The sequence below is a fragment of the Copadichromis virginalis genome, linkage group LG3 (assembly GCF_057382275.1).
Source record: "Copadichromis virginalis isolate Kocher_CV1m ecotype Utaka linkage group LG3, C_Virginalis_male_GT1.1, whole genome shotgun sequence".
Classification (NCBI taxonomy): domain Eukaryota; kingdom Metazoa; phylum Chordata; class Actinopteri; order Cichliformes; family Cichlidae; genus Copadichromis; species Copadichromis virginalis.
This window is the reverse complement of record NC_140620.1, coordinates 41348430-41375497: the sequence shown is the minus strand read 5'-3', so window position 1 is coordinate 41375497 and position 27068 is coordinate 41348430. Positions and strand designations below refer to the sequence as shown.

At 42.9% G+C, this 27068-nt stretch overlaps 4 protein-coding genes across 6 annotated transcripts; 2 read left to right on the top strand and 2 right to left on the bottom strand.

Annotated features, from left to right (window-relative positions):
* Window positions 1-215: 215 nt before the first annotated feature.
* smim20 (small integral membrane protein 20) lies at window positions 216-2052 on the bottom strand. Its single transcript, XM_085451165.1, has 4 exons — window positions 1944-2052; window positions 1356-1412; window positions 652-739; window positions 216-501 (listed from the first exon to the last, which is right to left on the bottom strand). Exons 1-3 carry the CDS (start codon window positions 2050-2052, stop codon window positions 696-698), a joined length of 210 nt encoding a protein of 69 aa, XP_085307291.1. The 3' UTR covers window positions 216-501; window positions 652-695.
* Window positions 2053-2275: 223 nt separating this feature from the next.
* Window positions 2276-8682, top strand: man2b2 (mannosidase, alpha, class 2B, member 2). 2 transcript variants are annotated; one of them, XM_085451163.1, is made up of 19 exons: window positions 2276-2416; window positions 2511-2657; window positions 2779-2884; window positions 3247-3419; window positions 3511-3626; window positions 3730-3907; window positions 4460-4658; window positions 4788-4978; window positions 5129-5300; window positions 5461-5597; window positions 6168-6421; window positions 6528-6719; window positions 6864-7107; window positions 7187-7297; window positions 7385-7577; window positions 7731-7877; window positions 7966-8078; window positions 8184-8301; window positions 8399-8682. In XM_085451163.1, exons 1-19 carry the CDS (start codon window positions 2282-2284, stop codon window positions 8497-8499), a joined length of 3027 nt encoding a protein of 1008 aa, XP_085307289.1. In that variant the 5' UTR covers window positions 2276-2281; the 3' UTR covers window positions 8500-8682. The 2 variants fall into 2 exon arrangements, with proteins under 2 accessions (XP_085307289.1, XP_085307288.1); XM_085451162.1 differs by having other exon boundaries at window positions 5458-5597.
* A 417-nt stretch (window positions 8683-9099) lies between these two features.
* On the top strand, window positions 9100-13409 carry LOC146714827 (uncharacterized). Of its 2 annotated transcripts, XM_085451159.1 has the most exons (8): window positions 9100-9315; window positions 9636-9707; window positions 9786-9857; window positions 10856-11049; window positions 11305-11374; window positions 11490-11655; window positions 11921-12118; window positions 12292-13409. In XM_085451159.1, exons 1-8 carry the CDS (start codon window positions 9301-9303, stop codon window positions 12405-12407), a joined length of 903 nt encoding a protein of 300 aa, XP_085307285.1. In that variant the 5' UTR covers window positions 9100-9300; the 3' UTR covers window positions 12408-13409. The 2 variants fall into 2 exon arrangements, with proteins under 2 accessions (XP_085307285.1, XP_085307286.1); XM_085451160.1 differs by lacking the exon at window positions 9636-9707.
* LOC146714826 (protein FAM43B) lies at window positions 13151-17736 on the bottom strand. Its single transcript, XM_085451161.1, has 3 exons — window positions 17498-17736; window positions 15148-15858; window positions 13151-14936 (listed from the first exon to the last, which is right to left on the bottom strand). Exons 1-3 carry the CDS (start codon window positions 17511-17513, stop codon window positions 14851-14853), a joined length of 813 nt encoding a protein of 270 aa, XP_085307287.1. The 5' UTR covers window positions 17514-17736; the 3' UTR covers window positions 13151-14850.
* Window positions 17737-27068: the final 9332 nt, after the last annotated feature.

Here is a 27068-nt window from a genome sequence, read left to right as displayed (position 1 = left end):
AACATAGCCGGTCACATGTCATTTAAACAGCAACAGTTAAACCCCGCCTGCGTGACAGGGAAATGATAATACAGCGATGTGTCCTGGAATAACTCTGTCTCTACTGTTTCCATTTTGGAAGATGATACCGCACATTTCTGGACATTGTCCCTCATCTGCTGAACCGATTTAATGACTCTCACATCAACTAAATCAAAATAAAATGTCAAAAGGGATTCCTGTGAATGAGATGGGTAAACAAACCACTGCATTTTATTATAATTTCCTACAGGCTGCATACCAGAGCAAAGCTTTTTTGGAAATACAATGGTTTTTCCAAAATATCTCAGATGCACAAACAAGACATTACACAGTCCACTGCCTTTAGCGGGAACACACAGGAGTGGTGCGCCCTCATGTGGGCAACAGGAGACCAGCAGGTGGCTCTAGGTTGAATTTAGGGTAAAAACAAAACAGCCATTGTTTTGTATCTGTGCTTCTGTGTAGCTAGCCGTCCTCCATCTAAACACAATATAATAAAAAGATATCCACGTTTGGGTTCTTAAGTAGTTGATTATAGTTTATTTAACAGGTAACTTAACACTCAACAGTCATTCACTCACACACACACACACACACACACCAAGCACATATCAAAAAGACACTCTGTACTCAGAGTCTGCAGCAGCGTCTCAGTGAAGGGGTCACTGTGGTCATCATTTGCTTGCAGCCTTGAATGGATCAGACCATATCTTCATACCTTCAGACAAAAAAAGAGACACAGAGACAGAGAGCTCTCATTAATAATAATCAGTCTATCAGTCATGGATTGGCCTCTCCAGATGCTGGACCTCAACATCGTTGAAGCAGTGTGAGATCATCTTAACAGACAACAGAACAAAAGGCAGAAACATCCAAAGAAGAGCTTTAAATGTCCTTCAAGAAGCCTGGAGAACTATTCTTGAAGACTACTTAAAGAAACGACAAGAAAGCTAACTTGAGGCAACTGCTGTTGTGATTTAGCGCTATATAAATAAAATTGAATTGCGTAAGAGTGTTCAGGCTGTGATGAAGAATAAAGGTGGTCATACCAAATAGTGACTTTCAAACTCATTAGGATTGTACAAACTCTGTTTTTGCCTTTATATACTGTAATTCCATGTATGTTTGCACAATAACTTACTGAAGCCGTTTCCCATTTTCGTTGCAAAATATAAAGAAATGAGGAGTGTTTTAAGACCGTTGCACAGTACTGTACTAGAGAGAAAATATAACAATAGCGATCCCCTTTACTCTTAAGATATATGTTGTAATTCATGAATTTGTATGTACAGTATGCAAGCTGTACAAACGAGCTGATAACAGCTCACACTTACCCGCAGGCTGCACATCTGCCTGGTTGATCCCTGCCCGGTTCACCTTTTGGACTTCTCCTAGCAAGGACAGAATAACAGAGCAATTTGGGTAAATCTGTTAAAAAAAAAAAAAAAAAACAAAAACAACAACAACTTGCAGCTAAAGTCACTGATATAAACAATTTCCTTTGTTTTTTTAAACACTACAGCTGGTTATTACCAGTCTTTACTGTCTTCATGTCCCATGTATGTCAGGACGACAGCTCTCCATGTACCTGATAAGGACTATATTTGTCTTAGCTGACATAACTTCCTTTAAAACAGGGAAGTATTAATGTAGTAGCTGGATTTATTCAAGTCAAATAATGTTCATAATCACCTTTGACTCTTAACGGGCGCTCTAACTGAATGTATGTGTTAGATTACATGAGTTACCTCAATGGCACTCTTTATGCTAGCTAAGCTAAACAAACCTACACGGACTGCTTATCATTTGTGGAGTAAAATGACATTTAGCTCAGCCGTAACTAAGGAGAATTGTAAACGACATTAGGCCAGGCTTTCTAAACTAATTGTGTAACTAAATGAAAGCAAAGAAAGACAACTTACTGTACTCGTCTTTGTGTGTGAGGGGGTAAAAAAATATGGGGTAAAACGCAGCAGCAACGGCCGTCACAAACCCTCCAAACACCAACATTATTTTCGTGTTTTTAGACATTTTCTCTGCTGGGTAGAAAAATATCGCTCTCACCTCCAAATGTGCGCACTGTTTACACTGACTGCTTCCGGTGAAAAGGTCACTGGTGCCTTTAAAAAAAAGGCGACACGACAAGTCGGCGGTTTGGCCTGTCTGGGCTTCCGTCGTCACAGTCACATGCCGTAGCACAACAATAATAAGGAAGTCAGCCAAGTTATCTAAGCCCTCTTCTCTCGTATGGGATTCAAAGATGGGATTTGTAACGGCTGTCGTGTTTGCTGTTTGCTGCTGGTTCTCGCATGGAGTGGCAGGGCAAGAAGAGCCGATTCAGACGTTTGTGATCCCTCACAGTCACATGGATGTTGGCTGGGTGTACACTATCCAGGTAGGTGTCTTTAACCCGGCTAAAAAGTTGAGATGCATATAACGCGCAGATTGGGCTTTAATCTGGGTAAATGTGTTTATAAATGTGAGTGCAGGAGAGTATGCACGCCTATGCAGCTAATGTGTACAGCAGTGTGACTGAGGAGCTGTCAAAGGTTAAAGAGCGCAGGTTCATCGCTGTGGAGCAGGAGTTTTTCCGTCTCTGGTGGGACACCGTGGCCTCGGTCACACAAAAGAAACAGGTGAGGATATATATTCACGGCTACGTGACTATGGAGGGTACACGATAACGCCCCAGAAATTAAACATCTTAGATTAACCCTGCTGTGGTTTTTGTGCAAACTCCTCTCTCTTTCTCTCCAGGTACGACAGCTTATCAAAGAAGGTCGTCTTGAGTTCATCATCGGAGGTCAAGTGATGCACGATGAGGCTGTAACTGACCTGGACGATGACATCTTGCAGATGATGGGTAACGCCACACACTTCCTGCTCCTTCAGTCCACAGCTGCAGCAATAACATACAGTGGTTCTAAAGATGTGAACAATTCCTGTTAAAATATCAGGTTTCTGTTGTTAAAATAAAAATAAGACCACAATAAACCATCACAAAAACCTGAGATTTTAACAGGGGTGTGCACAGTTTAGTTTTATTTATTTATATAACACCACAGTCACAACAACAGTCACCTCAAGGTGCCTTATATTGTAAGGTAACAACCCTAGAGTAATAGTGAGAAAACCCCAATGATCAAGTGACAGCATATAAGTAAGCGCTTGGTGACAGCGGGAAGGAAAAATCCACAGTAACTGAGAACCTCCCTGCTGTTTCAGAGGGTCACGGCTTCCTGTATGAGACGTTTGGGGTGCGTCCTCAGTTCTCATGGCATGTGGATCCTTTCGGAGCCTCTGCCACCACCCCTGTACTGTTTGCCCTGGCTGGATTCAATGCACATCTCATCTCTCGCATTGACTATGACCTTAAGGATACCATGCAGAAAAACAAGGTAGCGCAGCATAAAAACAACAGTCACATGGTCGTCTCAATCTGTGCTCCAAATATTTATAGCTAATCTAGTTTTATGTTTTCCAACACAGAAACTGCAGTTTGTATGGCGAGGCTCTCCCTCTTTGAAATCACAGCAAGAGATCTTCACTCACACCATGGACCAGTTCAGCTATTGCACTCCATCCTACCTGCCATTCTCCAACCGGTGCTTCATTTTTAGCTTCTCTGGTGCCTTATGTTACATTTGTGGTCGTCATTAATACGGTATATCTTTAATAACTATTCTTGTTCTTCCTCTTATGTCTCAGGTCTGGTTTCTATTGGAATGGAGTTGCCTTGTTTCCGGACCCACCTAAAGATGGAATTTACCCCAACATGAGCCTACCTGTGACCAAGGAGACAGTCCATGCTTACGCCAAGACTATGGTGGAGAACATCAAGCAGAGAGCAGCGTGGTTTAGAACTCATCATGTGCTTTGGCCATGGGTAAGTCAAAAAGAACTGTAAATCATCCACCCGCCCATCCATCCATCTTGTATCAAATCCAAGTAACAATCTTAAGGGATGAAATGCAGTTCGTCTAAAGCCCCCAAAAAAGGCAAGCTCCAAAAAGTGAGAACCTCTTTGTAGAAATGTTAAACTTTGGGTTAGAAGCATATTTAAAGCTTGCAATACAAAACTAAAGAACTTCTTTTCTTGTTTTTAAAGATGTTATCTGACAAATAATGTTGCTTGGTGTGGGTAACGGCACCAATAAACCATAAAAGAAGCAATCTTTTATTTGTTCAGAGAGACTATGACCCTAATCAAGCTAGATATTGTTAGCTGATGACTTACCACTTCACTCTCTTTTCCAAATATGATCTGTTACAAAGAAAAAATGGGAAACTTCAAAACGAAGTTTCAAAGTGGGACTCTACTGTGGAAGTGTCCATCTTTTATATACAGTCTATGGTAAACGTATCTAAGGTTCGGGACAAAATGTAGGAGTTAGTTTTGTGAAACAGCCTACTCACATGTGCGATCGTCCCGTTTTAGGGCTGTGACAAGCAGTTCTACAACTCATCAGTACAGTTTAACAACATGGACCCTCTGATGAAGTACATCAACCAGAACAGCAAAGAGTTTGGGGTAACAGTCCAGTACGCCACTCTGAGTGAATACTTCCAAGCCATCTACCAATCAAATCTAACCTGGGAGGTGCGTGGGAGTGAAGACTTCCTGCCATATTCAACTGGTAACAAATCGATATCCTAACACGAAACGGTGAAGAGGTCCTCTTCACATAAAGTACTGTGTATTTGAAAACACGACACGCTGTCTCGTACAAACTTCATGTAAATTGGAAATGTGTCGCACTTTTTAGAGCCCTACCAGGCGTGGACGGGGTTTTACGCCTCCAGAAACGTCCTGAAAGGCGTGGCGCGACATGCCAGCTCAAAGCTGTACGCAGCAGAGACCCTCTTCGCCCGCTACCGAATCAGTTTCCCAGATGGACCTGTGGCCAAGGACTGGGCCCTGGACAAACTCGGAGCGCTGCGCTGGGCTGTTTCCGAGGTACTCCTGAAAAATAGTGAAATAACAAATACTGCTAGACTTTGAAGGTCCAATAAATATATACGGATTAGAAGGCAAAGCAATCATCATGCTAAATACTTCTCTGTAATTAAGTTTGAACATTCAGTTTGGAGTGGTTTGGTATTCCAGGTGCAGCATCACGATGGCATCACTGGCACGGAGTCTCCCAAAGTGGCTGACATGTACCAGCAGCATCTCCTGCAGGCCATGATGGGAGCAGAGGAGCTCCTAGCTGCTCTCTTTCTGTTGCCCCACAACCTCATGAGTCCCAGCACCCTTGGCGAGCACTACCCTACAAAAGGTTTCAATAATCTGATATTTCTGCAGTGCTTCCACTTTAAAAAAAAGAAAAAGTTTTTATAGTAATTAACTGAGCTAAACAGAGCACTTTAGCCAGTGCATGTCTTCGCATGTAAAAGTCGAAAAGGAAGTAAACTGCTCATCGATTTGCTCTGTAGCAGATGTTGATCAGGCTTTGGAGCAGCATGTCATCGTTTATAACCCTTTGGCGTGGAACATCACCACAATCGTCAATGTAACCGTGACGCAGCCGAGCGCTGCCGTGTTTGATGATGATGGACAGCCCGTCCCTGCGCAGGTACTGTTGTTTTGATGGTTTCTTTATATGTTGATAGGTGAATGGGAAATATGTGCAGAGATTTACAGAAATGTGCAAACATGCATGAAAATGCAGTATATGATGGGGGGTATCATCACTTTTACAATAGATGGAGTACATACTGGTCCTGATGCATCTCTCGGGTGCTCTAAAAGGTCTTTACTGGGGTTTTTGCATATTTCTTAAGGATGTAATTTCCAGATACTCTTCATCTTGCTGAAAGCTTTTAAGGCCTTTGTCCTGCATTTATTAGTTTCCTCACATTCTTTAAGATATCAGGTTGAGATGTGCCAAGTTTTCTGCTAATATCTCTTTGAGGAGTCACTCAACACTTTTGCACAGTACCGTATGTTGATAGTAAACAATGCTAAAGCAGAGTGTATCAGTACCTATAGAAGCATCTGCATAGCTAAAGCTGGCAGCATCAGCCATCAAGTCCTCTTTAATTATATCAGACCAACTAAGAGTCAAGTGATTAATTTTTCCTAAATGAGCAGTTTTATCTGCATTTGTATGTATTAATCTCAACTCTTCCCCTCTCTCTTTCAGATCCAGGGGTCAGCACACTCCAATGCGACCTACGACCTTTTCATCGTAGTGGAACTTGGAGGCCTTCAGTACAGGAAATACTTAATTAAATTCCCAGAGAATTCCAAGGCTTTTGAAGCTAAGGCCGCTTCGTTCGAGAGACGCAGCGTGAAGGACCGGGCGAAAGCAGGGAGGCGACTACTTCCTGTTCTCAGCGAATGTTACGAACTCTTGTTCGACCAGGACACCAATCTACTGCACAGCATCACCTATCTGTAAGGGTTTAAGCCTCCATCAGTTCATAACTCTTGTTCAGCTGTCATACTTCAATGAACAGAAGTTGTTTTCACACATTTCTGCAACTCTTTTCATACACGGCAGTGAGGAGAAAAGGAGAGTAATGATCACACAGGATTTCTGGGAATATGATGCCAATGGAGACGTAAAAGCAGGGCCAATTTCTGATAACTACATCTTCAGCGCTAATGGTTCAGCTGTGCGGGCCTACAAGGCTGTGGAAATGGAGATAATCCCAGGGAAGATTGTCACTGAGATCAGGCAGTACTTCTACAGGTGAGCAACAGTGACGAGTAGTTTATCATCTATTTACGTAGGTTATATTTTTTGTTATGGGAGTTATCTTGCTCTTCTCTTACTGCTAAAAGTACCACTAGTTGTTATGATCATGCTCACATTTTGAAATCTTCCGTGTTCTAGAGAGGAGAGCGATAAAGACTACGCCTACTCCATTACCACTCGTGTCCCAGAATGCTTTGGGACCAAGCTGCCGTGCCACAGGCTGGAGCAGACCTACTCTCTGGGCCCACTCAGCCTCAACACAGAGGTCGTACTCAGGACCAGCACCTCAGTGAAGAACAACAGGACTCTGTACTCGGACGACAATGGCTATCAGATGATGAAGAGGACATACAGGAAATTCACAAACAACACTTTAGCACGAGTAGGTGTTTTCAGGAATGCCTTTCTTGAGACATTCTAGCACAACATGTCGAATAACCTATATATGTCACGTTTTGCAGAACTACTTCCCTATGGTGCGCACGGCTTACATTGAGGATGACCTCAGCAGGCTGGTGCTCGTCAGCGACAGAGCTCACGGTGTGTCGAGCCAAACTGACGGACAGCTGGAGGTATAGAAAACAAAAAGACGCGCAAACAAGCTGGCCGTGCAGCCCCTTCACCCAGAAGGCAACCTAACATCTCATCTTCTGCTCCAGGTCATGCTCCATCGGCGGCTTTGGAACAACTTGCAGTGGAACCTCGGGTACAACCTGACTCTAAATGACAGCTCTGTTGTGAGGCCCACGCTGTGGATGATGCTGGGCTCTGTGAGTGCCACCTCAAAGCTGTACCAAAGGGAGGCAGTGCAGCTGCAGCACAGACCTGTCGTCATGCCCATAGACCAGCCTCGTAAGTGCTTACCACATGCAGTGGTGGGCCACTAGTACAACCCTGCGAGTCATCATCCTCATCTGTGGTTTTCATTGTCACGTCAGTAAAATGTCCATACAAGCAGCTTAATTTCAACCTTTCACACCACTTCTCAAACTCTTGTACACTCAGAGAAGCCCTGGCAGGTGAAGGAGCCCAAGCGTGGTTCTCTGTTGCGTTCGGTTGTTCTGCCGCCCAACCTCCACCTGCTCAGCCTCAGCGTCCCCGGGTGGAACTACTGCTCCAATCACAGCGTTCACCTCAGCCACATACAGTCAGGTCAGCTGTGAGAAACTGTGGGCTAGTATTTATTACCGTTTTGCAGATTTCCACTGTTTGATTTAATTTCCGTGTGGCCTGCATCCAGGTAAAGATTTGCACTCGCAGCCAGACTATGATCGGATCCTGTTGAGAATTATGCATCTCTTCGAAGAGGGAGAGGACCCCGAGCTTTCGAAGCCGGTCACCATAAACTTAAAGGTGCAGATAAAAAGAAAATTTAATACTGACAAATGAAAAAAGTTGAGATTTTCATTTTTTTTTTTTTTACTCTTGTTTATTTTGTTTTTTTACAACGGTGAACAGGAAGCTCTGCAAGGCATGGGCGAAGTGAAGGGTGTGGAGGAGCGTTCTCTGACAGGGACCTGGGATGTCACCAGTCTGCAGAGGTGGAAGTGGAAAACTGCAGATAACTTGGAAAACGGTGAGAAACACAGAATATATCTGAACTGATTCAGTTTTTATAAAAAAACAAAACAAAAATAATCCCTTCACCCATTTTTGCTTTCTCTCTCCTTCAGACAACAAACAGCAGCGGACGCGGGATGACAATTTCACTGTGACCATCTCCCCCAAAGAGATCAGGACCTTCTTTGTTCACTTTGTCTCCAGGAACTTTTAGGCTGAGCTTTCCTTTGTCTTCTGTGAAGATCACCAAGCTTTAGCTAAATCACAGCAGCACAATATAAAGCCTCTTTATCCTTTGCTGCACTGTTCACTAATGCTCTTTTTGCACATGTGTTGATTTGTTGATCAGATGTGAATTTGCTGTGCCTGTTGAATCAGAATAAAATGATTGTTTTGGTTCAAATGTCTGACTTCACTCTTACATAAGTCCTGTAGCCCATGTGTAGTGCCTTTGTGCGTTTTCCTCTGACTTCTGGCATCAACAAAATATTTCCTTCCAGAGAAAATGTCCAGTGCTTCTGCAGATCAGCAGTTCTGACCAACAACCGTGACTTTTTAGAGTCACTTAAATCCCCTTTAGATTCTCAGTTTGAACTTCAGCAGCTCACCATGACCATAACTGCATGTCTAAACCTATTCTGTTGCTGCCATGTGATTGGCTAATTAGATACTTACATATTAACAATCAGTCGAAAGGGTGTACCTAATGAACTGACCACTGAGTTAAGTTATTTTTGTGTGTTTCAAGCATCAGTTCTATAAAGTTATAGCTTACTTGCAGTACGCAGATACGGCCGCTAGGGGCTTCGTTTCCCCCAAATTGATGCTACTGACAGACCAAGAAAGGCAACACCCGCTGAAAGCCGAGGCTCTTTGTGCAAATCTAAGCGTTCATCCAGAAACGAAGTGGCGTTAAGCAGCAGAATACACGGCTCAATGCTGACATGCAGCAGCTTATAGAAACACAGCGTGCGCGCCTGTGAGGGAGACGACGACGTCCGCAGTTTGGCCTAAGATGAGCAGCTCCGGTGTGAGTATCGTTTACCTCACGATGAGCTGTGAGGGGTTTGTGAATCGGTGCGATTTTAGAGCAGCCCGATCCATTTTTATATCAGCATGCCACTCTTTGTTCTCAGCATGTGTCCGTGCTTTGACTCATTTCACAAACGGAGGGTTTATTGTCACTAATATTGATGGGGGTGCAGGGTGCTCCTGCAGGGTGAGGAGGAGGCGTTGCAAGTGTTGCTATGATACCAGGCAGGGAGAGGGTGCTGATGCCCGCTGGAGTGGTGCCGTCGTTTTTATCGTTATGTTCAGATCGCTGTGCTGTCTGTGTGCATGTGTGAACAGAAACGAGAGAGGGAGCAGAAGAGGAAACTGCAGCACTTCCTCGGTGACCTTGCTTTGCTCGGATCCTTGCAGGTTTGGCCACACCAGCATGCGCGTGCACGCTCGGCTCACCTCTCGCAAAATCACAAAATCACATTGCTTCCTTTGCAGGGTTTTAAATACTTCCAGCCTTGGCTCAGGGGGAAAGAGGAGTTGCTGCTGACAGTTGTTAATGAGGATCTGGTGAGTTTCTGTAGAGAAACTGGGTGATTATATAGACTATACTGCCAAAAGGTATTTGCTCATCTGTCTTCACAGGCATATGAGCTTGAGTGTCATCCTGTTCTAAAGCCCTAGCATTTAAAATGATGTCAATCCACCCTTTGCAGCTATAAAAACTTCAACTCTTCTGGGAAGGCTTTCCACAAGGTTCAGGAGTGTTTATGGGAATTTTTGACAGTTCTTCCTGATGCACATTTGTGAGGTCAGACACTGCCTGGCTCACAGTCTCCTCTCTGATTAACCCCAACGGTATTCAGTCGGGTTAAGGTCAGGACTCTGTGCAGGCCAGTCAAGTTCTTCCACACCAAACTCTCTCATCCATGTCTTTATGGACCTTGCTTCATGCACTGGTGTGCAGTCATGTTGGGACAGGAAGGGGCCATCCTCAAACTGTTCCCACAAAGTTGGAAGCATGAAATTGTCCCCTCCACCAAACTTTAAATTTGGCACAGTGCAGTCAGACACCATCGAGTACCATCTCCTGGCAATCACCAGCCCCAGACTCATCCATCAGATTGCCAGACGGAGAAGCGTGAATCGCCACTCCACAGAACGCGTCTTAACTCTGCAGAAAGTTGGTGTGCAGAGGTCATTCGTTGAACCCGCTCTACCACTTCCACTTTGTTATAATACCACTAACACTTGACTGTGGAATATTTAGTAGTGTGGAAATATCACAACTGGCCTGGTTGCACAGGTGACATCCTATCACAGTACCAAGCTGGAATTCACTGATCTGAGAGTGACCCATTCTTTCACAGATGTTTGTAGAAGCAATCTGCATGCCTAGGTGCTCGATTTTTACAAAATTCAATGGTTTGGATGGGTGAGTGAATACTTTTGGCAGTACAGTCCAAGTGAAACATTCACACACCTCCCCAGTCTCACTGTCTTATCTAGGGCACATCTATGACTTCTACAGCAGCTTTCTCTCCCTTTCCCTTTATTTTTGTTCGCAGGGTTGGCGTTCCCCAGGCTTTATGGTGTCCAGAGCCTCCTCCTACTCCTCCACCAGCAGCTGTAACAGCAGTGATGTCTCTCCCAGCAGCAGCTCTCCCAGTCTGACCAGCCGTAGCAGCTCCCCCCTGCCCGGGGAGCCTCCGGGCCCACGAGGCTCCCGGTCACATACCAAGACACAGCCACAGACTGCCAGGTGATTGACTGCAAGTTTGTGTGTGCGTGTGGATAGTAACACGTATGTGCTTGGGTTCAGAGGGCAGCTTGGGTTGTTTGAGGCATTTTAAGAATTGCAATATTTTTTATTGTGCATCGTGGAAAGTAATCTCCTCCTAACTGGGTAAAAAGTGATACATGTAAGAGGATTTAGATGTGGAAGTATGAGTAGAAACTTCCTACTGGCTCTCCAGGTTTGCATGAAACTGATAAATCATTGGAGCTCTTTCTGCAGTCACAGGGAGGCCTGCATCGAGGAGCATCTTCTCCCAGCATCTCCCAGTGAAAGGGAGATAGCAGTACCCGTAAGTACCTGCAAGGAGGCGAAGTGCAGAAGCCAGTATAAGCGTTCTTCTCTTGCCTCTGTTATTTAAATTGCTCACTCAGCCTCGCAGCCCACACTTTGTCCCCCTCTAACAGGAGGTCAACTGCACTCTGTTTCTATTGGCCGGCTACGTCAAATACGGACGCCCCTACGCGTGGATACGCTCCAATCACGAGCGCCTAGTCAACATCGGTGGCACAGATTCGATGGTCAAAGACACGCCCATGAAACTCAAGTCCATTGCAGACTGGCAGACGCGAGGTATGGAAACAATGTGTGGAATCCTAACAGGAGAAAGTTATTGTTTCAGTGCACTGATTCAATAATTACACCATTTTCCATGAGCTAAATCAGATGCAGATGTGTCTGTGCTGCAGCTCGAGCCTCGCGGAGATCAGTATTTACGGTGGATTAGGGCCGTGGAAAAAGGCTCCTAGTGCTTTGGTTAATGCATATATGTTTATGTGCAGTGCATGACATCTCACAATAAAAACATCAAACTTTTCTTTCTTTTGTCCTTCGTCAGCAATTCGTGTGTGGGACGTTGTCAGTGAGCTGGTGTGCCTCTGCACCGTTCCCTCTCCGTCCAACCCGTTCGCCCTGGACATGCGTTACATCAAAAGTCTTCCTCTCGCCGAACGCTTTCTTGTCACGGGAGCTCTCCTTAACTTCCTGGAGATGTACGTGGTTTACGGCAACCGGGACGAGTTGCATTATGATAAAGGTGCGAACCTTTATCACTCTTGGTTTACTATACCAGCAGGTGGTGCTGTTTAGCTATATTTTAAAGGCATGAAACCTGAAGCCTTTCTCCTAACATACTTAGCTTGGATACATAATCATTTAAGAGCATTGCTGAGTGTCCGTGATGATGTTTTGTTTTGTTCTTCCTTTCAGTGGTGGAAGAGGTGAAGCCTCTCAGGCGTCTTCATGTACACTCCCTGCTCGAGTTGCAGCGACTTAGAGAGAGCTCCGGCAGCGCCGCGGTGCACGGCTCTTCTGCAGAAGAGTGATTCTGATTGTTTGCATATACTGTGAGCTACATCAAGCTGGCCTTTTATTAATGTAGGAACAAAAACAAAACTAAACAAAACAAAAAAAAACAAACAAAAAACTAGTAATCCTTGTGAGCCAAAAGCTCAGAAATCAGAGTGCTCTATGTGCTTGGTGCTTCTGTTTGCAAGGGGCAGCCAATCAAGAGAAAGATGGCTTAAAGGGGGAGGGGCTAAAGTATCTTGTTGGTGCAGAGGATGAGGTGAGGGGCTGCACGAAGCCTAGTATGAGAGAAATAAGGATTATTTTGAACTGTAAATCATGCCATGGTACAAAATAGGAAGGAAGCAGAAGCAGGCTATCGGGGAGCTCCGTATCATTAGGAAAATTAACTCCAAAATATATGGACTTCTTCACTTTTCCTCCAAAGTGAGGCATGAAATTCTCAAACGCTGCAGTAACCCATGCAGATGGAGATGAATCACCTTTGGTTGCAGGTGTCAGATATTAACAATTTTAAAGAACTAGAGAAATAACCCTGGGAAATGAGTCACATGACTAAAATTCTAAATAAATCCCAGGACATCTGAACGTGCTGCCCCGTAACCCCTAAAACCTTCAATCTCTTCCTCTCCACCCACTCCCACATACTTAAATCGGTTTTCATCAGACCAAATATAGCATTTTAAAACTGGAAGCCTGGAAACAGAATGATTAATCGAGGGTCAGAGTAGTAAGAGTACAAAATGCACAGGCAAACAAATGCTTTATAAAAAACTTTTAATATTCCATAAAATACATATTTAAATATGTACGACAACATAAAAACAGAACACTCGTTAAATACATCTTAAAAGCGGGCACATCGACGCCTTTTCTGAGATGAGGCTTGTGCCGTTTGTAATTAAAAAGTCAGGTACATCATGTTAAAATTAACCGATAACAACCTGGTTGCACATCAGTCAGGAAAAAAAAACAAAAAACCTTCCCTGTTTAAAAAGAAAAGACATTTTTAGCTTCGTTTTGGTCAGAAAACAGAAAATGGAGTTAACAGTAACCTCTGGCTTCATCAACAATCCTCCTGTCTCTCATGTTTGTAAACCTAGAGATAAAAAATTACCATCATGGCACAAGTTACGCAACACGGCACACGTGTGTGACCAGAACGGTCACTCTAGATGGACTCCGGCACCTTTTATGGCTTTTATTGATGTGAAGGAGCAATTAAAAAAAAAAAAAAGCACGGCGTGCTGTTTACCGACAAGGCTGCTCAATATGCAAAGTCACGGGTGGACAAGAAGAATTTGGGGTTTTTCTAGGAAAGAAAGGCGCCGCCACCCTTCATCTCAAGTTTCCCCCCCCCTATTTGGAATGCAGGTGCATGGCCCGGCATTCCTCACGCAGGCTTCACACAGGAACACAGTGTTCCCAGTGTGGGACACAAACAACCAGCAAGTCACTGCTGAGGCTTCCCCACCCCTCACATAAATGCTAATTATTTATTGCTAAAGACAATTAGGACCTTTTTTTGTTTTGCAGGTTAAGCAGAGACTTTTTAAAATTATTATTATTATTAACACCTCTATTCTGATAATGTCCATTTTCCCTCCGGCATGCATTACACTGAGAACTGACCTCATATCAATAAAACTTCAATTTCCTGAGTGAGATCATCTTAAAAAGGACTCGAATGTGCTCAGACTAATTATGCATATCACAGACTTGGTGGGGAAAGGAAAAAACAAACTAAACTTTACTTTGGTATGACATGCCCGCATTGTCTTAGTCGTCTTAAATTTGTTCATCCAACTACAAAAGTAGGGAAAAAAAACAAAAACAAAAACAAGAAATGCTCATTAATGGAACAGGCTGAAAAAGAAAATAACTACTTCATGACTCTGTCACATGTGTCACTTAAATATAAATAAATCTCGAAAAAGAAGAAAAAAAAAGGACTTCCAGGTTCTCGTGGTGCTTTTCCAGTTTTGCCGGGGGACTGTTTGGCCAAGAGCAGGTACTTGGTTGGTTTAACTGTCTCTTTCCAGCAGATCAAAGTCTTTGGTGGCTTCAGCATCAAACAGAACATCAAACAAGCCCAAAAACAAAATTAAAAACCCATGACAGACAGTTTGGGTATGTCCCAGTCTAGTCCTCACACAGCCTTGCGGCCTGTCACAGTTCAGTATCTTGTGCCCGGTTGGACTCTGCGCTTGCAAAAGTCCAAAGGCAACTCTGCCCAGTCAAAAAGAAAAAAATCTCCTATCTCCAAGTCCTCACTGATTACGGCAGCATCCACCCATGACCAGTCCTTATATCCAAATATGGACCTTTCTCATGTCTCATTAACATCCACTGTGGTCTTCATTGTATTTTTCAATCAGTCGCTTCCCTTCAGCGAGGTTGTCAATAAAGTGGTCCCACATCTGACCACAACAACAAAAAAAAAAGAAAAAAGAACAGGTTTCAGTTCAAGCTGTCAGAGGACGATCCTCTCCTGGTGATTGTTCTCATGGGGCTGCGGGATACAGAGCCTCTCTTCCTCCAGCGAACTGTGAAGGAAAAGGACAGAGTCAGGGATGTTGGCTTGGCTGCTGCAGCTGAATTATCAACAGTGAAAGCCAGCCTCTAGACAGGCCTAGGTTGTCATTATCTGAGAGAAGCACACTGTGTGATTGTTTGGGTAAGTTGGCACCAAATAAGGCTAGCTTGAGTTTAAAGTCTTCCTGGTTCAACTTTTATGTGGCAGTGCTGAATTCTCACCTTTTCCCAGACCGGCTGGCAGCGTGGAGCTCTTTGCTTTGACTTGAGAATTGGACGAGTCCTCTGCAAGTTTTCCTTTCACCTCTCCCGACGGCATCGTGGCCACGCCGGTCTGCTGCCAGTCGCTCATCGCCCGCTGGAAGGAGAGTCCCAGACAGGCGGTCATGTCCCGCGCTCGCTCCGCACGGCTGCACCAGAACACCCGACACTGCAGCTGCTGCCCCCGGTGCTTGCAGATGTACAAGAAGACGTTGGGCCGGTTGGTGTCGGCGGCGCAGTACGCAATGTCCTGCAGGTAGGTCTTCGTGAGCTGCCGACCCGTGCTCAGCTCTTTGACCTCGACGTATCTGGGCCGCACGACAAGGGCGTGGTCCTTCCTGAGCTTCTTCCCGTTCGCGATACCCTCCAGCAAGTGAGAAATGGCCTCCTCTGCTTGCTCCCGGTCCAGAGAAAAGATCTTTTCCGTCCCCAGGTAGTGCACTTTGAACAGAGGGTCGCCGTGGGACAAGGACTCCGTCTGGTCGCGGCGGAATCTGCGCCGCAGCTCGGCGGGCGAGTTCTTCAGGGTCTGCATGAGGTGGAAGGTGCTGAGGGACATGATGCGTTTCAGGCTGGGCTTGGAACTTTTAGTCGTAACCGGGTTCTCGTCAGCGCGTCTCCCAATCTTCCACCCTCCTTTAAATGGAGCGTGGCTGCATCCACTGCTTTTATCTGAAATGAGGCAGACGAAGACGGTGACGTTAGCAAATCCAGAGACGACCGATAAGCCGAGCAGGGGATAAATCAGGCAAAATGAGAGGCTATGTACTTTCTAATAAATTAAGTAACAAAAACAAGGTTGCACTTATGATGCAAAAAGAGACAAGTCATCACAACTCGCAAATGGGAAAGAGACAAAGTCACCAAACAGGCTTGGTTACAGAAGTTGCACAGTCAGTGAAGTATTCAGTCCCTACAGACAGACAGCACCCATTAAATATTTACAGACAGGTTTGCCTTGGGCTTCGCTGTCACTGTACTCTTAAGAAACAAACACAATGATGGAACTGGAAACGTGCCAGAACAAATGGAAGATTACTGTAAAAAGCTAAAGTGACACAGGCAAACACTAGGGCCATGTTCAAAACGAACTGTGCATTGCAAACTCAATTACACCACTTCTGGAGGACTTAAAGGCTTTTGTGATCTTGCAGAGAAATAAAAAATAAAAAAGTATTATGTAACCACATCTGGCCACCCATTGTCTCTCCTATCCTACATACCGACAGAGCTGCCTGCTCTCCATTGTGTTGCTCCTTATATTTTTTCCTCTCCCTTTTCTTGGCCATTCTTTCAACATCCTAGCTCCCTCCTCAGAAGTGACTCGCACAGAGAACCGCCGACTGTTCTAAGGTGGTGGCCATTGTTGCTCAAACCCCTGCGCAGGAAACAGCTTTGCATCCCACCCCCACCCCCACCACCTAAGCATTTTTCCCGCAACACAATGACATGCTTATGAAAAGTGTGTCATCTCATGAAAGAGCTGCAGGTTCAGCCTACAGCACAGCAAAGGTAGAGCCCAAACCTGCAGGTTTTGGTACAGTTACATATGACCAGTGCACACATGGACAGGTACAGTTAATTGTGTGGGTCCACACACCTCCACACACACACACACACACACACACACACACACACACACACACACACACACACACACAGTTTTGCATTTAACCGAAGTCTCTGACGCACAATCAGAGAAATGTAATCCCAAATTTCCATCCAGGTAACACTTCACGTGCATCAGAATACACGGTCGTTTTCTCGTGCACGCAAATATAAAACTAGCTCATGCAAATATCTACAATCTCTGGAAGTGGAAAGAACATTTTGTTTACATTTACCCCGAGCATGTGAGCCTGTTTATTTCACGCAGAACACGTTCATAGATGCCCGGAATAACCCTCCATCCAAAATAAGTGGCACGTACGCTTTGTGATGCTTTCGTTTGTAGAAAATAAGAACAGAAGACTGTCAGTAAGCAGTTGCTTCAGTTCCTCGCTCAATACATCCAAGCCGAATTGACAACCAAAATCTAAAAGATGATTGAAAATAACTCAAAGTTAGCGTGCGAAGTGAATATTATTAGAAAAAACGAGATAACTCTAAAAGAGCTGATTTTGCTGCGGGGTTCGGCTAGACCCGACGTGTCTCCAAACTTGGGCTTAAAACTTGCTGAGAAAACCCTCCTATATTTGCTCAGCAGATATTCCCAGCAGAGTTTCAACACCTATCAAACTGTTGTTGTTTTCTATACATCGTTTAGAGCGCTACACGACAACCAAATTACTTGTTAGGACGTGAAACTTACCTGGCTTCAGTTTCATGCAAACGACGTTTTGGTGCCGCTCAGGTGAACCGTAGCGTCCCGTGATCTCGGGCAGGTGAAACTCTGCAATCCTGCACAGAACTGTGCGGCTGTCTGTAACCGCAAAGCAACTCCGAAGCTCCTCTCTGTGTGAACTCTGTGCGGTTAGAGAACTAACTAACTGACTGACTGACTCGCACCTCTCTTCTCTGCTCTCTGAAACGTTGGATGAGGCGAGCGCCCGTGGGACCGCCGTTTTTAAACAGCGCAGGCGCGAGCACGTCACACGCGAACGAGCGTTTGCGTCCGAGCAGAGCGGGGGTGCTGTGGTGGGGGCCACAGGGCAGTAGCGATGATTTATAAGAGAGGGATTTACAGGCAAGACGGGGCGGGCAACAATAGACCCGCTTTCACTTACTGGAACTGTTGTCTTAATTTATGACTATTTATTCACTGTAGTATCAGGGCGGTCAAGTACCCTGGATTTTCTTTTATATTTTTCTCACAACGGGAAGCATTGTCATTTTTACACACACTTCTCCAGAAATAATAATATTTTCACATTATATAGAATATGGGTGACAACAATAAAAAAAAAAAAAGCTCTACAGTGCACAGAGTAATCAAAAGCAGCGTTATTTAACCAGGCAACCTGATCCACTGACCCAGTTTGTTATCATGCAAATATAATCCTGCACATTTAGTCGCGAAATGTGGAAATTAATGATCTGATGATCTAAATTTCCCTTTTTTGGTCCAGGTTCTCACTTTTAGAGAGCTCCTTTCGTCCAAGTAAAGGTCAAACATCCATAGATATTCAGTTTGAAATAGGTATTTCACACAGCTTGTTTTTAATTTTAATTTTATTTCTGTCAGTCTTGCCTTTTTCATTTGCTGGAATCTAGAGGAAGTGAATGAGGACACGCAGACGGCTGGTGTGACAGCGGTTGATATGGAGCTAGATGATCCAAGGAGAAGAAGAAGATTAAGACTTGCTATATTTCTTGTCATTCTCCAAAAGTAGGTGAAACTAAAAAAAGAAAAAGTTGTGATATTTTGTGTCACCGTGCTCCTCCAGCAGTTTCACATTTCTTTATTTAACCACATGTGCAATACCACACTGAGCAAACATCTGAAACCCACTAACTTTCGTTACCATCGCATTGCGTCACAGCCTCTCTAATGAGGATCGTTGGCCTTGCTGGTTCAGATCTGCTCTGGGTGTTTATTCTGGGGGCATTTCGAACAGTGGCAGAGGAAAACTTTAAACGGTTCCATGTGTGTGTGTGCGGCTGGGTGTGCCTGACGCTGTGAAACAGTAGGGCCTCTGTTTCTGCTGGGTTTGGCCCAACAACAGCTAAGTTCTGGACGTCACACTTGCCTCAGTACCTTAGCGGGACACACAGAAACTATTCTTAGGGCTCTGGTGACATAATGGATCATCTCAGACATGCACCCACCCACCTACGTATGTTACACCGGGAGGCAAGAACAGACTCAGCATCCATCCAAGACGTCCCGTAGGAAGGGGTGCAGCTGCAGTCCTTGAGCATGTAAAGGCATGTTGCACCATGTTGCATTGGAGAGACTGCTTCTTTGTTCCCCCAGTTGAGAGGATGGGGCAGCACACAAAGCATGACAATCCCCAGCAGTCAAAGACAAATTATTCTTTAGATTTTACAATTAGCCACATAATTACCAGGGGCTCTGGTGGATACAGGCACACCCAGTTCTTCAAAAACCAGTTGGCGCCTCTTATTTCAAATCCCCCGACTCCTGCTTGTGACTGAAACCAATTAGCGAGTCTTTGAAGGAGTAATTATAAGTAATTGTTGGCAAACAAAGGCATCCTCAGGAGAACGGGCAGTCCAAGATACTGCAACACTTCACTAACAAAACAGCTGCTCGAATGGTCAAAGTCAGCACTCTTCACAGCTGAGCCAAGACAGGATTCAGGAATTTGCACTTCCAATAAGACAGTCAAAGGAGCTTGCAAAGAAAAGCGTCTGGACTTCTTTAAGTTGCTTGAAGACGTTTCACCTCTCATCCGAGAAGCTTCTTCAGTTCTAAGGTCAAATGGTGGAGAGTCCCAGATATAAACCTAGTGGGAGTAACCCCCCACAGAGGGACAAAAGGACCCCCTGATGATCCTCTAATCGCCTGAGCCAAGGTGTGGAAGCTATAGAAATGGATAATGAGTGACCCAGACCTGAAGGCCATTCCAGTTCCAGTGAACCTGAAACTTGAAATTAGGCTTTGTTCCAAAGAACAGGTTTCTGTGGTCACTGGGAACAAATTGTTATGAGAGTTGCCCTCTTATTTACAGGATTTTTTGTAACCTCTGTCCTGGTTGTCATGCAGCCTCATAAAAACGATAGATGGACCATCTCTGTAGTTGGAAACTCAGTAAGCAGAAAACTTTTAAGGAAGTAAAATTACACTGTAAACTTGAATCCATTCATGGTAGAGCTGTGTTATGGCCAGTTCTCCTTTTTCCAAGTGCTCTAAATCAAATGCCATTTATTGATGCCTATCTGCAGCGCTCAACAATGAAGGCTGCATTCCAGTTTGCTATCTGTGAGTCCCATTGAAGCGATAGCGGTTCCTCCAGCCTCTATCGCAGCAAGCACTATAAAAAGAACGCTAAAAAGAATGCTGTGAACTTTTACCTTAAAACGATCCTTGTCAGATGCCGAGCATCACATTGGCCTGAAGTAACCTACCTGTTAGTCTGGCGTCAAGGCTGAAACCCTCCAGGTACAAGAAACAGAATAACGTGCTGACGTGACCCAGAGATATGAAAAATGATGCTCAGTGACTCAGTGTTTCAAGTTTTGCTTTAAGAATTCCATAAAGCTGCTGAATAGATTTCTATGAAATTTACTGAGGACAGATTTTTATTTAATACCTTCAAGTTCATGCGGAGGATATGCACAAAATCACTGGGCCACCTGCAAATTACAAATATAAGAACTGCTCAGGCATGAAAACCCATTACAAGAAGCTCCCGGTGGACACCTTTAATGCTGATGTTTGACATGCTAATACTCCTATGAAGGCCCACAGAGCCGTTATTATGGTGGTAGACTCTAAGTCTTTTTAAAAATACTTCACTAAAGCGATCAATAGTAGACTCAGAACATGAAAACAAGCATAGAGCACAGAAGGTACCACTGACGTCTTTTTACTGAGGGAGTAATTCAAAATATGGTTGCAGAGAATTTTAATTAGCCTACCAAATTATTTGTTTATTTATTTATTTGGTTGTTTCAAAAGTCTATATAAGACAAAATGTCAATGCCATTAATACATTTAACTTAGAGCTTCTGTATTTACGTTATACTTACATTTAAGGAAATATATTGTACCTTGTATCTGTTACTTTGTATCACATTTGTCGTTTGCAACTTGTTGCTAAGTCCTTGACCAGGAATCGCATCATATGCTTCCAAAAAACCTTCGAAATCCATTTTATCCAAATGCGAGCATCATGTCAGTGTGACAGCAGTGCCTTTTTCTGCCCGCTTTCTTACTCGAGCGCCACACGCATTGGTAAACTGTGTTCAGTGATAAACAAGTTCACCTGTAAGGGGAAGTTGGTTGAGGCGTGGAGTTATGAAAACAGGAATGGTAACTATAGATTTATGGGTCGTCTGTTGTGTTGCGAAACATCTGCTACAATAGACAACATGATAGGGGTAGATTTTTTGTCCATGTATGGTATGACAAGTGTCCCGTTTGACGAGTGCGATCAAGTAAGGCACAGTGATGTTTTGTAATTGCATCAGAGACGCCTTACATAACTTTGTCATTCTTGAGTTGTTTTGAGAATGGGCTGGGTCATGGCACGGAGAAAAACAACAACTTGTGTTCCTTGATGTTAGAATAGCTGCTCTAAATGATGTGCCTGTGAAGTGGAGGGTTATAGCAAGCATGCTACTACATAATGGACTCAAAAAGGAATCAACACATTCAAATCTTTTAACGCTGCCGACTGTCTTTGGCACTTTACTGCAACCATTTGCATCACTGCCATTCCTGCTGCTGTTGGTCGTTTCCACTACTGTCCATGCAAATGTCTGCTACTGTACTTGCACTACTGCCACTATTGTACATAGATTTGATTTTTATATATTCCCTTAAACATCATTTATCTTTTCTTAAGTCTTCTTTTTATATTAAGGTGAGAGAGAAGCTGAATTTCAATTATCTTGTACTTTCTGTACATGGAGCCAATAACAATAAAACATATCTTTCTAAAAGCAAACAATAACAAAACTAAAGCTAGGTATGGAAAGGTGAGGTGTTGGTTCTAACCTTCGCTCATTTGGTGAGAACTGACTGCAACAAGCATGACTAGACATTAATACTGGCACGTTAAGACATGATCAGCAATTTGTAGACACTGATAAGACTGTGATTATTTCAGATTTCTTCATGCACACCATCACACACACCATTCGTTTACATTGTTATAGGAAGGAGTTTAAGGAAAGGAAATAGAAATGGTAATTTATATATTCTGTGTAAATGTACTGTTAGCTCGGACATATGCTTTGATAGGCTAATACATAAACAGTACGACCAGTTGTCCCCTTATGTTTTGCTACTCTCAGAAGTCCTGGTTGGTATAAAATTAAACCATAAAAGATTAATATAACGTAAAAGATACAAACCTAAAACCTATGTAGGTCACAACGCAATGCAATGCAATAACAACAACAAAACCATAAATTAAATACAAATATTAAATAAATTTTTTATTACAAAACTACAGTGATCACATATTTGGAAAGGTAATTAGTATCAGTAACATGGCCTAACTTTACTCATGAAAAATATAAATAACACAGAATTTCTGTGGCGCAATAAAAGTGAAGCAATTAGTCCAACAGTTATTTACATACTTTTATGGGTTTGACACATTTAAGTGACGAGAGGTGGTCTTTCACTCAGAGTGATTTAATCAGGAGGTAAAAAAAATCCTTTATCTGCTTCAGGTTACACCTTCCCGGACAAGTGAAACAGGCCTCTGGTTTCAGAAGGAAGTGACTCTGTTTTTCAAAAGAAGTTACTGGTGGGGCTTTGTTTTACAGTCTGGCTTCACAGTCAGGTTTTACTGTTATTTAACCAAAACTAAAGGAAATGGTTTAAGAAGAAGGAAGAGAAGAAATGAGGTGTTTCAGCATATGACAAGGATTGAAACATCACAAATGTATAGTCTGAGGAGGCTAAAATACTGTATATTTGTTGTATAGCCAGTTGAAAATCTATTTAACCTCACACAAATCCCTTTTCTTTGTTTAGTTCTTTCTTTTTTTGTGGCCTGAAGCTAACACCCATACTGTAGGTTTTAAGGGAGAGGTAATTTCCTCAGGATGTTACTTAGCTTATGTAAGTCAGTGTGTTTGTAGTTAAGATATGCCTCATGCAAGCTTTAATGGAAATGCAGGATGTTTATGGAGCTGATGTTTACTGTTTGTAGTCTGTGAAAATAGCAGGGTATTTGCTAGGTTAATACCACAATGCAATAAAATATAGTTTTTATGTAGCATAACATCAGAGAAATGTCTAAAGACTCACATGGCATTATAACAGCCAGGAGGAAAAGTCTTCTTAAAATCGTATTTTGGGACAGCGCTAGCAAAGTATGGATCATATTTGACTGGTCAGTCTCTACGAGTTGTTCCATGTCCTACTAACCAATGAAATTTAAATAAGAATTAAAAAGAGCTGCCCAAATAAAATAAAGACATTACCAAGATGGCTACCAATGTGGCTAAAAGGACTTTTATAATATCCAAGTACTGAATAACCTGCAGACATTGTTAAGACAGGTGAACAATAAATTACAATATGTAGAATGACAAAATAAAGGCACAAATAACAGTTTTTCCATTTCAGAGCAAGATACAATAGAGCTCAAGCAATAGTGTTTACCCCAAATTCCTTAAAGAAGATTTAGCAAACGTAGCAAGGAGAACAAGATTAAGGCATAATTCATTTGGGATCACAAACATTGACTTCTGTTTTCTCTTTATTAAGCAGGAGATAGTTATCAGCCACATAACTTTTAATAGAGTCAAAGCACATCTTGGGACTTAAAAAAGATATACAATCGAATGTCATCTGCACAGCAGTGATAAAAAATGTCTCTAAAAGCACTCCAAATATGCTGAAGAAGTAGCAGATGTAACAGAGAGAGTAGAGGCCCCAAAACAGAAGCTTGTGGCACACCGTAGACGAGGGAAGTGGAAGAGAACTTAGGAGTAGCTACAGGAATGATTAGAACCACTCAAAAGCTAACGCTGATACACCCAGTACGTCAGTCAATTGAGCACAGTTTAATGATCAAACGCTGGGGTCCAGTCTCAGCAGAGCTGATTGGAAACCATAAGAAGAGCTGTTTCATTGGAGTGAGCTCTATAAAAGCCAGATTGAAATGTATTAACTTATTGCAGCTTGTTTATCCAATAACCAAGTCATATATCTCACATAGTCGTTGATAATAAAGATGTGCAGATGCTTCAAAACCATTAAATCTAGCTGTTTCATTATTAAATCCAAGCTCTAAAATCATCTTATTCTACTACATGCTACTCTGTGATGTAGCACTTGTGCTATTTAGCAAATGTTAGCATGCTAACAAACATAACTAAGATAGTTAGAAACGGTAAACATTATTGCTAAATATCAGTATGTTAACTCTTTCATTGTGAGAACTGTGCCTATATGTAGAACTACACTCTCACCTAAAACACAGTAGTGCTTTGAGACAAATGCTAACACGACATGCTAATTTTAAATGTTAGACCCAGAAGTTCTGTGTAAACGTCTTAAAAAGCATCAAGCCTTTTAAAAAAAAAGAGGCTGGGGGCTTACACTATTTCAGGCAAGTGGTTTAAATGCTGTGGCCTGCTATATTTTTATTCGTGGGCATTTTTAGTGCACTGTAAAAGCTGCATAAATTAGCAACAACACACAAATTCAGAGAGTTTGTTGTTTCAAAGTTTTATCAGGTTTACCTTTGTGTGCAAACATGAGAGACTGCTTAACATTTTTGACAGCAGGGCCAGTTTGCATGTTTGCATTAGCAATACATTTTTACGTATGCTGCTGTTGACTGTAAACTTTGTAGACCTCGGTTTTGACTATTAATTAAGAATGAAACGGTGACAGGAAATGTACCTCTTGACAGACCTGGGATCAGAAAGGGAAGCTGGGAGGTTTAAAGAAGAGTTATCACTGGACTAGACATATGAGACTCAGGTCTATAAATAACACTTAGTTGTTTGTGTTGGGACTGAAAGCTGTAATTTATCCCAGACTAACAGCACAGATTTAGGGTTTGCCAGGAGCTTACCATGTGAAACCCGGAGCTATAATTGCATCTTTACCTGGACACTGGCATGGAGGCACGCCAGAGTAATAAATCCCTTTCTTTCTCTGATTTACAGGAAAGCTAGTTGTCTATTTATCATTTCCCGAAAATGAACCTGCAGGGCTATTGTTTAATCTTCTACCGAACATCCCACTAGGCGAGAGTCCCATGGCGAGAAAGTAGCCAAGTCGCCTGACCTTCACAGGAATCACATGACTCAGGGCTGTGTGAGGGATGTTAGGAAAGATAGGCTGACCGAAAAAAAACAAGTGACAACAAAAACCAACATCTGCCAGCTGACACAGATGTCCTAATAAGGCATTTTAATGGGCCCGTGTGGAGCAGAAGGAATGACACCATGTCTGCTTTTTACTCACCTAGTAATCTTTTACATGAGGGTTACATCAGTCTGCTGATGATGTCATTTCCTTTTTCTTCCCTGCTCAGTCTGAAAAAACTCGTGCAGATTAAGCCTAACTCCCCTAGGTCAGACAGGAAGATGGGTTTGTCTGGGGGAATTCCTCATATCATGAGGTGTATTTTCAAGACTTTCTTGTGCATTTTGGTCCACCATGAAACTTTATACCAAAAAGAGAGATTGGCCAATTATGTAACATCCCGGAAAAAATAAAACTTGACACACTTCTCAGTCACCTGTTCATGATAAGCACCACAAAAGACACTGAGCCACTTGAATAGATTTTATCACAATACTTTCCCTGAACTTGGCTTTGCTTTCCTTCTCATGAGCTTATTATTGAGGGCACTTATTTTGAAAACACACACACAAAAAGTCCAAAAATGGAGTTTATGGAAGCTGAAGGAGGCATGTTTAATCTCTGGTTCCTCTTTTGTTTTGTCTTTATTTCAGCCCCATCCGTTGCTTATTTTTCTCTTTTTTAGAACTTGAAGAATATGGTGTTGACTGCTTTGTTATGGAAATGCTCTTAAACTCAGGGACCAATCAGAATTTAGACTAAACAGGAAGAGGAGGTGGCTTCCTGTTCTGGCTACCGTTATTTGTGAGTGGAGTGTAACTGAATTCCAGTGTACTGGGACAATTTGATTTCATCAAGCTATTGTTTGTCTTACTGTTTGAAACGTAATCCAGGTCACATGGTTAAGACCCACGTTTGAACTGTTAAAGTAAACATTTTTGAACGAGCTTCACTTCCTTCCTTAGAGCTGAATTAAAAGATCAATTCCAGATCTGAAGTCCCAGATATGAAGATGGGGGAGGACGGGGGAAACAGCTAGTATTGACAGGCAATTATGATGTTTAGTTCATAAGGCCTGTGTGTGTGTGTGTGATTGGGCTTGATCTTGTGCAGGAAGAACTCTTTGCCCTTTTCTCAAGATCCACCCATCCAAACCACATGAGTGAGCAATGAAGTCATTGGTCACCGGAAACAGGAAACAAAATGTGAGCACATTTATAGAAAAACACGTCCAGCTATCTTTGTGATAACCATTTTGAATTCTAGACCATCAGACCGATTACGTTTTTGCGAAAGTTACCATGTTTATCACAACTCGTTGAGGCTTAAAGCGTTATACGTATACAGTCATGGAAAAAAGAAAGTACAACCTCCTTCAGTTATAAGGTTTTATTTTAAAAAAAAATCGTCTGATCCTGAAATTAGGTCAATATAAAGTCAGTGGAACAAAACGTGACAGAATTTAACCAAAGCTAAACCAAAATGCAGAAGCAGTGCCATAAAATAATTGAACCTCACGAGTCACGGTCTGAAAATTCTCAAAATATCAGTAAGACAGGGATGAAGCTGGTGAGAATGAAGATGGGATTATTACACAATGCCATACTTTTGCCCTTAAAGCCACATCTACACAGCGAACGATTCATTTGTTGCGTTTATCTTTAAAGCTGATGGTTGGACACTAGCGGATATGCAAGTTCCAGTTGCCTAGGCAACCCTAGGAAAGTACTACCATGTCATATGTCAATAACCCTCCTGTATCCTGCACCCTCATTGCTTCAGTCGCTACCTCAAAGCCAAGAATAGTTTCTGTCAAAGCCCACCTGCTTGTAGATTTTTAGCTGTAGCCTGTCCTGGCTACTATCACTGAAAGGTGTTGTTCCACCCTGAACAGGATACTGTCTGAGTTCATGACATCTTTAAACAACTTACAACATATTCAATGTCCCATTAGAAATCATTTTTAATGTTTCCC